Source organism: Epinephelus lanceolatus, chromosome 21 (assembly GCF_041903045.1).
Source record: "Epinephelus lanceolatus isolate andai-2023 chromosome 21, ASM4190304v1, whole genome shotgun sequence".
Lineage (NCBI taxonomy): Eukaryota > Metazoa > Chordata > Actinopteri > Perciformes > Serranidae > Epinephelus > Epinephelus lanceolatus.
This window is the reverse complement of record NC_135754.1, coordinates 13458912-13468587: the sequence shown is the minus strand read 5'-3', so window position 1 is coordinate 13468587 and position 9676 is coordinate 13458912. Positions and strand designations below refer to the sequence as shown.

The 9676-nt window shown below is 40.8% G+C and overlaps 2 protein-coding genes across 3 annotated transcripts; both read right to left on the bottom strand.

Moving 5' to 3' along the window:
- Positions 1-534: 534 nt before the first annotated feature.
- On the bottom strand, positions 535-6796 carry pdap1a (pdgfa associated protein 1a). The gene is made up of 6 exons (XM_033612137.2): positions 6630-6796; positions 5564-5646; positions 5411-5485; positions 4946-5070; positions 4644-4795; positions 535-2073 (listed from the first exon to the last, which is right to left on the bottom strand). The coding sequence occupies exons 1-6, from the start codon at positions 6640-6642 to the stop codon at positions 2039-2041; spliced, it is 483 nt and encodes a 160-aa protein (XP_033468028.1). The 5' UTR covers positions 6643-6796; the 3' UTR covers positions 535-2038.
- Positions 6797-7717: 921 nt separating this feature from the next.
- Positions 7718-9479, bottom strand: cby1 (chibby 1, beta catenin antagonist). 2 transcript variants are annotated; one of them, XM_033612138.2, is made up of 5 exons: positions 9390-9479; positions 9050-9148; positions 8645-8750; positions 8393-8505; positions 7718-8014 (listed from the first exon to the last, which is right to left on the bottom strand). In XM_033612138.2, the coding sequence occupies exons 1-5, from the start codon at positions 9393-9395 to the stop codon at positions 7934-7936; spliced, it is 405 nt and encodes a 134-aa protein (XP_033468029.1). In that variant the 5' UTR covers positions 9396-9479; the 3' UTR covers positions 7718-7933. The 2 variants fall into 2 exon arrangements, with proteins under 2 accessions (XP_033468029.1, XP_033468030.1); XM_033612139.2 differs by having other exon boundaries at positions 9305-9442.
- Positions 9480-9676: the final 197 nt, after the last annotated feature.

Sequence of the window (9676 nt, the reverse complement as noted above, 5' to 3'; positions counted from 1 at the left end):
GGTGCAAATATCACAACGCTAAACTTTCAAGAAGGTGGTTGAAGGAAGGAAAGGAGGACAAGGCCGCCACTAGTGGAAAACTCTGGAAAAATCCTATTTTGATGCACAAAACGGCACAAGCAGCTCCAGCTGTTCCACCTTTCAATGTATTGATGTGATAGATAATGTTAGGGCACGTTAATGGGTGTATACACGGCTGCATGCAGACAGGAATATTAATGGAATATTCATTTTCATTAGCTATTTAAACACTTTAGTAGAAAAACTGTCTTTTCCAGAATAAAGGAATATTTTGTGCATGTAAACTTTGACATTGTGTCATTTAAGTCTTTCTTGAATTGCTTCTGGATCTGACTTAACTTCTGCGACATTCAGTATTTAATACACTTCTGTCTACTGGCGTCACTTTCAGAGTCAAAACAATTTGCAGGTAAAAGACACTTCACAGAATTAATCACGAAGGACTACAACTTTCAGCTGCTTTGACAAGTACATGATAAACATTTACAAATTTGAATACAAAACACAAAATAGTCATTTATCTATTGTTGAATTTATTCTTTAAAAATGACTTCAAATACAGGTTGGAAAACTGGAACTGGATTGTGGCTACATTTCTTACACTTCTCATCTCAACAGTTTGTTTTTTAAGCTATTTCCATGTTATTGGGAATACTGGTGTCCTGATCAAGGCAAATCCCCCACACACTGAGTTAGCGGTTTATCATGTACACCTGTGCAGTCCACACAATACAAATGCCCTGCAGTAAATCCTCTCCTTGTGGAGTTTAGAATTTTGTGTTCTGGTTTAAAATGTCAGAGAGCTGAGTGGTCGCTGGTAATTTTGGTACTAGTGCTGATGTAAAGGACTGCATTGAATTCTTCGTGTACCTAATAAACTAACTCAGTGTAGGTTCTTTGTAGGACTTCAATTACAGGAGTAAGACAGTGAACTGGTCTTGTGTAAACTGTGTAAAGGCAACAAAAGACACAATCCCTCCAACAGAACCACAGAGGACCCCATCAGAAACAGGGCAAGGCGACGGTTACTGAGGAACTTCGAGACGATGCTTTCCAGCACTGATGACAACTTAAAAACGCTTCTTGTAGGCAATTCAAGTAATATTCCAGATGCTTTGAACAAAGGATTACAAAACACATTCTGAAACACTTTTGAACTGACAGCAATATGATGATTCTAGTGAGCAAAGTGAAAATGTGGAGGGAAAGATCCATGAAAAAGCAAAGGAAACTAAATATTTTCTACTTTGAATACGTGTTGCGGAAGGAGGACTGCCAATTCTTCCAACTGTAACTTGCCAACTGAAACAAAGGGGATCAAAACATGGTGACTCTGGGACAAAAAGAAGCTGGTGGAGAAAGATTATTTGTGTCTAAATGAAGGGGGAAATCTTTAGAAAATTATACCAATGCCTTGTGCAACATATCCACAAATTCTAAACTACATTGTATAATTCCTATATATCAGTTTATCCTCTGAATAGTGTTCTTTTTCTCCATCTGCAGCTGCCGTATTACAAAACAGGCGAGATGGGAGAAAAAAAAGGTAAAGCACCAAAAAATATCCCCATGCATGTTCACTGTAACACCTGTCCAGTCATTAAGTAAACTCGTATTAGGTAACCTTGTAAAAATGTATAAATCAAAAGGAATGAAAATAACTTCAGCAGCTTCAGAATTAAAACCCTGCTGGGTGGGGGAAGAGCAAAGAGGCAGTGAAGCACTTGGAAAACCTGTGATTGTCTCCTCTGGAGGAAGAAAACTAGAGGCATCCCAAATGTTGCATTCCTCTTCGTCTTGCTTTGATCCACCCGTTTTGCCCCGTCCTGACCAAACTGTTATGGAAGACCCACGCCTCTCTGATTTGAAATGAGGGACAGGAGTTCAGGAGCACCCCTGATCTGATGCCACTCGTACTCGTCCCCCTCCCCGCTCTTCTCCTCCTCCTCCTCCTCCAGATCTCCGTCTCTCTCCATCCCTCTGAGACAAGTGCATGTTGAAGCTTTCAGGTAGTGGACTAGCGCTTTGCTTTGGCTTCTTCAGCTTCTTTTTCTGAAATAAAAAAAAGAGGCAACAAAGAGAATTATGTAAAGCTCAAAAGAAAAAGATGATAGTTACGAGGAGGGCCTGCTAGAACAACCCAATAAAGTAACAAATCTTGTGTGATGCCAGGACATTTGCTGGAAGTTCCCACCTCCTCCTTCTGACTAAAACACATTTGCATTTCATTGCCTTACGTGTCAGGACACCGTGTGTACACAGTAAGTAACCAGTACGTGTATGAACAAATCTTTCACAAAAAATCCTCAAGCTTAACTGAGAAAAAAAAATCATGACATCACAATCAGTAGCTTTCTGCACTGGAGCTCACTGGTGACTGAGAGCAGCATGTTTAACAGTAGGTAACTTGCTCATTAAAACCCATGATCATACAGAGCAAAAAAGGAATATGCAACCAGTTGCAAAACACGCTCCAGCTAATCAGGGCAGCCTTCAACAAAAAGGCAGTGTGGTGCACCTTGTATTCAGAAACCTGCATAACGCACTCTGTCTGATAGGGACCTAATGTTGTGTTCACACTACAAGCAACACAGCAACAGGTTAAAGGCCCTGACACACCAAGCCGACGGTCGGCCGTTGACCAAAGTCGGGCCATCGGTGAGTGTCTGTCGGCCTAGTTTTTGCAGTGTGTCCTGCGCCGTCTGCCCTTCGGTGTCGGTGTCGGCGGCTTTTTGGCTGATTGAGCATGTTGAATCGGCGGCGGAGCTAGTCGGTGAGAGAGATCACTCTGATTGGCTGTTCAGGTTTTATTTCCTTGCTCCTGTAGCAAGTGAATCTGCCTGTAGTGAAACTGGGGCTAACTGGTGCTTCCTCCTCAGGCTCCACTTCACTCAGCTGCCCACAGACCAGCAGCTTCTTCCCACTTTAACCTGAATAACAAACCGGAGCTAGCTGGGAGGCAAGCGGAGCGTTAGCCGCAGCATGACCGGAGGAATGCACAGCCAGTTAACCTCCGCTAGTCTGAGCTAGCCCCGGCTCTCTGTTTGGATCCAACCGGAGCACTGAGCCCTGGTTGGGTTATTCAGGTTAAAGTGGGAAGAAGCAGCGGGTTTATTGGGCAGCTAAGTGAAGTGGAGCCTGCAGAAGAAACATCAGGACCGTCTGAATGTAATAGTCCGTGGAGGTGCTGCAGTGCTCGGCTGCACAGATAGGTAACACTTTGGCTGTCAGGATGCACCACTCTGCTCTCTCTCACGCAGGCGCAGAACGTACGTGCTACTTGGCCGTCGGATCTAGTCCGTGTAGTGTGTTCAAATGCAACTGACACAGGGTGACGTGAGGCGACGTAGACGATGCAACAGTTGGCTTTTGTCGCCGCTAGTTCTTTGATGTCGGTTTGGTGTGTCCGCACCTTTAGAGTCTTTTTCAGTGGAAGCTGGAGACACGAAGCTACAAACTGACATCCGACACTTGATGCTGCTGATGGGCATAGAATAGAATAATCTTTATTGTCATTGCACAAATAAGGAAATTCTGTTGGAGCAGTCCTCCAGTTGCCCAGGCTTATAAATATAAAGATAAAATAAGTAAAAACAAAGAGACATATATACACAATAGGGCACAATTATCAAGCATGACGCACTACAAATAAAAGTTAAGCCGGCCTCAACTTATTTCAGCACTCTAATGACATGGTGAGGCATCAACCAATCATATGTTTTAGTTTGTAGCTGTGGTAGCCTACTGTATCATTTAGGTTACTTAGCGGACGCTATACTAGCTGTCTGTGTATTGCGGTGCACAGAGGGATGCAATGGGGAGGTGAAAGGTGTTGTTAAAATGTGGCTCAAACACTAAACAAAAGCATAGATCTTGTTTTCACCTAATACAAACTTTAAAGGACGTTCAGTCGAGGTGCTTTGTTGCAAGGAGCAGGCACACACAAGCCTGTGACAGCATAACCAGAGTTGGAAATTAACTTTTTGTCCACCTGCCACTGTGGCTGGTGGAATCAGCCACTCAACAGATTATCTTTGTTTGGCTGGTGGATGAAGTAAATCTAGTAGCAACTTGCATATTTTACCAGCATTTGGCTGGTGCTAACACTTCAACAGTAGCTCTGCAACAATGTAACTGGTCATGCTGTTGCTGTGTCATGTGTAGTGTGAAAACAGCATTAGAGCACCTTGAAAGCCACAAAATCAAACATAACTCTGTTGATGTAGATCAGTGATCGTAAACTAGTGGCCTATTCATATTTATGAATTCAGAAAATGTGAGGAAAAATAAAAATGCGTTCCAGTATTTTGGATATCTCGCAACTGAGATAGAGGTAATATTTATTAGGAATGATTTACCAACTTTATTAACTTACAGAAACATTATATGCAGTGTACACCTTCCACCTAAATGGAAATGTTCGAAACAGCAACAGAGTAAACTTGCTACTGAATTTAAGACAATCAGAGGCAGTCAGACGTGACTGATGATGTGTCTACAGCTGTTAAACAAAACTGAAATAAATACTCAAATCCGTGAAGTGATTTATAATTTCCACCCCGAGGACAAAAAGTTTTAACTTTACAGAACTGTTTGGTGTAAAAATCATTGCAACCTCTCACCTTTCCTGAGTTCATCTCTCTTCTTGGCAGCGTCCTCCCTCTGTTTCTTGATGATGGCCAGTCTGGCCAGGTCGGCCCTGGCCTGCTCAGTCTTCCCCTCATAATGGAGCTTCATGTAGCGTTCCTTTGATTTCTGCTTCTCGATCTCCTCTCTGGCAGAGAGAACAGGGGGGCATATGCATAAGATCAAGTTAACAAAATAAAAAGCCTGGTGCCAGGGCAAATGATTTGATTTAAGAACCTCAAAAATACAGCAACATATATACAAATATTCCTTTCCTAAGTAACTGTGTGACACCTACCTCTCCCTCCGAGACAGCTCTCTGGGAGCATCAACGTCTAACTCAGCCACCTTCTTGCTCTTCTGAGACACACGGTTGGGATTCTCGATCTCTATAAGCCCCTCCACTCCACTCCTCTTCCTGGACTGTGTACAAAAAGGGACACCTTTATAAAACACAAGTGAGACAGGAAACCACGCCTGCAGAGCTGGGAAATAATGGCAGAGGGTAGTGAACTTTTCAAAACACACTTTCAGACCCATTTTATTTTTCATGTGCATTTTCTAATTCCCACCAATGCTAAAAGTAATCAATGTTACATTAGAATACAGACAGCAATGACAATGGATTTTCAGCTACATGCATTTTAGCAAGGCAAGACTTAAATGCTAATTATTAGGTGTAGTGTCAGTCCTTCAACCCCACCAAGTTCTAGATCGAGTAGTTTCACTCCCAAGTCAACATTAAACCCCTGACATCACTCACGTCAGATTCATCTTCACTGCTGCTCTCTTCATCAGAATCTGCAGAGCTCTCCTTGTCTGCACCAGGATTTTCTTCCTGTTAACATACACACTGAATCAAACCAGACCTAGTTTGACAGTACCTCCATTTCTGTCACAAAAGGTTTTCACTCACCAACTCTTTCTGTGCTCTCATCTGTCGGTCAATCTCATCAGGGTTGCTGAATTGCTTCCCTCTGCCCTTGTGGCCCCTCTTCCCTGTAAAACAAATGTAATAGTTGTTAGAGGCAATTCAACTGCATCCATCTGTTTTTGAAGTTTGTCATTATACAAGCAAACTACAATGTGTGCGAAATCATTTCCAGTACAGGGACACATTTACATTTATGCTACATCCACTCAACAACTGTACGATGTAATGTCATTAAAATGTTGCCCTTGAATTAATAACAGCCTCAAAAAAGCTTTTTTAGTTGATACTGAAAGGCCTAGACGATACACTATGATAATTTCATCAGTCACAGTTTGCGGTGCTGTATAATCAAGATGGCATTATGTGGTACAGGTGTGTCTGTCTGTATGTATGCTCTCTGTATGTGGACACACCTGTTCCTAACCATCTCTGGATGATAACATCACAACACAGTTCAAACCTGTAATTACAGTTCTACATTTAAGATCTCAAGCTGGTGCAAAGTGAAAACAAGGACAGAGAGTATGTGGGGTAGGAGATGAGTCACACATGACGTTCACTGAGGGCCAGCTATTTTCACAGGCAAATGTAGAGCTAGTATTCGGGACAAGGCGGCAAAAACAGCCAGATACATATCCAGTGAATACTTAAACAAAAGATTTGCGCACATATCTGGTGGTAGCAACAGTCACTATCTGCTAAGAAGCAAAGTAAATGCTAATACATATGTTTAGGTAAGCTACAGCGCTCTACTTTGCACATGGTGCTAGCGGTTATAGATAAGCGGCCAGAAATAGACTCGTTAAACCATTTAAATGCTGAAATTATCATCAAGTATTCATGTTAAGACACTGATTAATCACTAATGGTACATGCTGTGTCTTTCCAGAATCGCTCACACCGGCAAATATTCCATGCTAACCGGTTAGCATGCTAAAAGCTAAGCATGTGAGAGTTCATAGGAATTCTTAGTACTTTAGCGAGCTAACAATTCGTTAGCTCGAATTAGCTTGCTGACATTAGCATTTACTTTAATGTCAATACTTACCGCCCCGAGGCATTGTTAAAAGCGAAGTGTACACAGATAAAGTCCGCTACTGAATCGCTGAATATTGTGATAGTTGTAAAAGCAAAGGCGACGGCTTGAAGTGTTGAAAGAAAAAGCTAGAAACTACTTGGTCTCTCCCACTGTCGGCACCACCAACGTTGAAACACTGCAATAACTGATGAAAGTCTGCGCCTGCGCAGTTAGGGCCATTCAACCAATCATTGCACTGAGCATTTAAACTTACATGTACAGCCATCAATTAGATAAAGAGGGTCAAATTTACTCATGTAAGGCCGTACCTTTCATTGACAGGAACCCATTATTAATTTTAATACAGTATATTATCATGATATGCAGTTGTACTTTGAAGAAAAAGTCCCATTTCAGAGGTGCACTCTCACAAGAGCAATGAAATTCCAAACTACTTTTCAGAATGGATAAGAATGTGATCATTACATCATGATATGGGGAATATTACAGTGTCATAAAATATGAGCAATGCAGAAGAGAATAAAAAGCCAAGATCTTCTATGCAGGTTGGTGTAAAAGCATTACATTACATTATCATGATCTAATTCTAATGTTGTAATAAACATTACCAGCATTTTGACCAAGAAGCTCTGCAAAAAGCCAGCAAGTAGCCTTTGAGAGTCAAACTACTGTCCCCAAGGTCAAGAATAAACTTTTAATTTATTAGGATTATTTAAGCAAGAGCAGGCAGCACAGGTGGAGCTGGATAAGGAGTGAAAATAGTTTACAATATGCTGTAAAAACTCAGATTTATCCTCGTCTTCTTGTCAATGTGTCACTGATTATGACTCAACAAACTTTCAGTCCAATAAGTGGTTTTAGCAATATTCTGAAAACTGAGTGAAAAACTGGCACTCCCTGTGATGGCTTTTACTTTTAATCTAGATAGAAAATACAGTAATACAAAAAAATGTAAAAAGAAACAGTCAGACAATACTTGTCATATATATGTAAAAGATGTAGAAGAAGATGTAGTGCATTGAACAAAGATGTTCACAGTTGTTTCAGATTTACAGTTACAAATGCAGGACATGACAAATAAAAGAAGGCACTAAATCTGATTGAAAGGTAGCTGCTTTTAACTACAAGCAGTGCCAAGATCTACAACACAAGAATCCTCATTATGCAAAAAAAAAAATGGGCTCATTACTTTATCTCTGTAGTTATGAGCAAACAAAACAAAAACAAAGTAACACTTCTTTTTACATCAGCAAACTTCAAACTGTCTGCAAATAAACAACATTTTCCATGATGAAGGCACTGGATCAGATTTGTCATTTCTTCCTTCGGTGTTGGGTCTTTATATCTTCCACTTCTTTTTCTATCAGATGGTACTCAACAGTCGTCTCTGTCAACTAGGAGGGAAAGATTAAATATCAGTCATTTAACAGATTTTGTAGGATGATAAATGACATCTAATATCAACTGCTTCTGATACCCATCGACTGGAAATTGAGTGTATATTAAAATGTATTACGCAAACTTTTAGAATTAATCCAAGCAGTGTTTGACTTGTGTTAAACCTATGTTGCAAGCATTGTTATAGAACCTGATTGCCTGAGCCATTCATACATGAAAAACACAGGTTTATCCAAGGTCATTGCATCTGTCTGAAAAAGGTTAGAGGAGGAAGGGGCCAGAATAAATTAGTAGCATGCTTGCAGAAACTTGCATATTCCATCTTTAATGCTACTGAGAATGTTAAGGCATGATGAAAGCTGCTCAGCTCTTACCATGTCCAGGAGAATTTCAATCTTTAGTTTCAAGAGGTTGTTCTCTTCCTCCAGCTGCACATTTCTTTTCTTAAGCCGCTGCAGCTCCCTACCAGACCCATTCCCACCAGATTCTGGTTCACCAAAAACAGAAAAAACAGGAATTAATGTTGTTTTGGCCATTCAGAGACCACGGAAATGGTGAGATTCTATGCACGTAAACAGTGGAAGCATCCATTGCACTGCTTTAGATCAGCATTTTTAACTCATTACCTGATATCCACTGTCCATCTTCAAATTTCCAACTCTGACCTCCAAGGTTCATCACAGGAGGTCCATACTCAAGGCCCAGCTCTATTTCTCTTGTTGAGCGATCCAACTAAGACATGAGGAGGTACAAATACAATAGGTCATTCTGCATGCAATGAATGAATGAATGCTTACACAATATCAAGATGCAGTCCCTTTGGCATAACCCACACCTCTATTATCCCAAAACAAGGTGTTCAACACATTTGCTTTTGTTTATCCCATCAGTATATCCTCTTGGTTGATCAGTGTAGATTAAAAGGTCAATGAGAGATAAGCCTTATTTGACCTTTTACATCAGCACACTTTATTTAAACAGTGTTTTTAGCACAATGACGTTAACTAAGAACACAAAGTCTCTAAACACACCGTGTGGAGGCTGGACAGAGATGCAGACTTGCGAGGTGGAATCTTCTTCGGACTGAATGTGTTTCCAAAGAGCGGCATCTTTAGTGACTTCTTAAGTTCCTGTATAAAAGATGGGACACAGTAGTAGCATTAGTATTTTACAGACGGAAGCATCACGTCGCCACAGTCAGTTGACTGTATTTATCGTTGCTAACGGCACGTTACCAAGCTAATGCTAGGTGGCTAACACTAGCTAGCTGTGAGTACTACCCATACCTGACATTAAATTGAAACTGTCGACTGCCTCACAGGCGGGTTAGTAGTTGTTTTGTCACTGAAAATATATATCTAATATATTTACCTCCATACAGACTATTTATTTAAATTCCTAACGTAGCGGTGGAAATTCTTTTCTCTCAAAACCATACTTGCTACTGCGCAAGCGTGTAAAGTCCAGTCTGAAATGGGCAACACCGTGAAATATTGCACAGCTTTAATACAAAGCAGCTGGAAAAGATTTACCAACACCAACAAGTTTACGATATTTAATATGAAATTCTATGCTTTAATGCTCTACCTAGGAACTTTTATGCATATTTTAATAGTAAAGTCACATTCGGCTAATGTAAACACCCCTATATAGAGGAG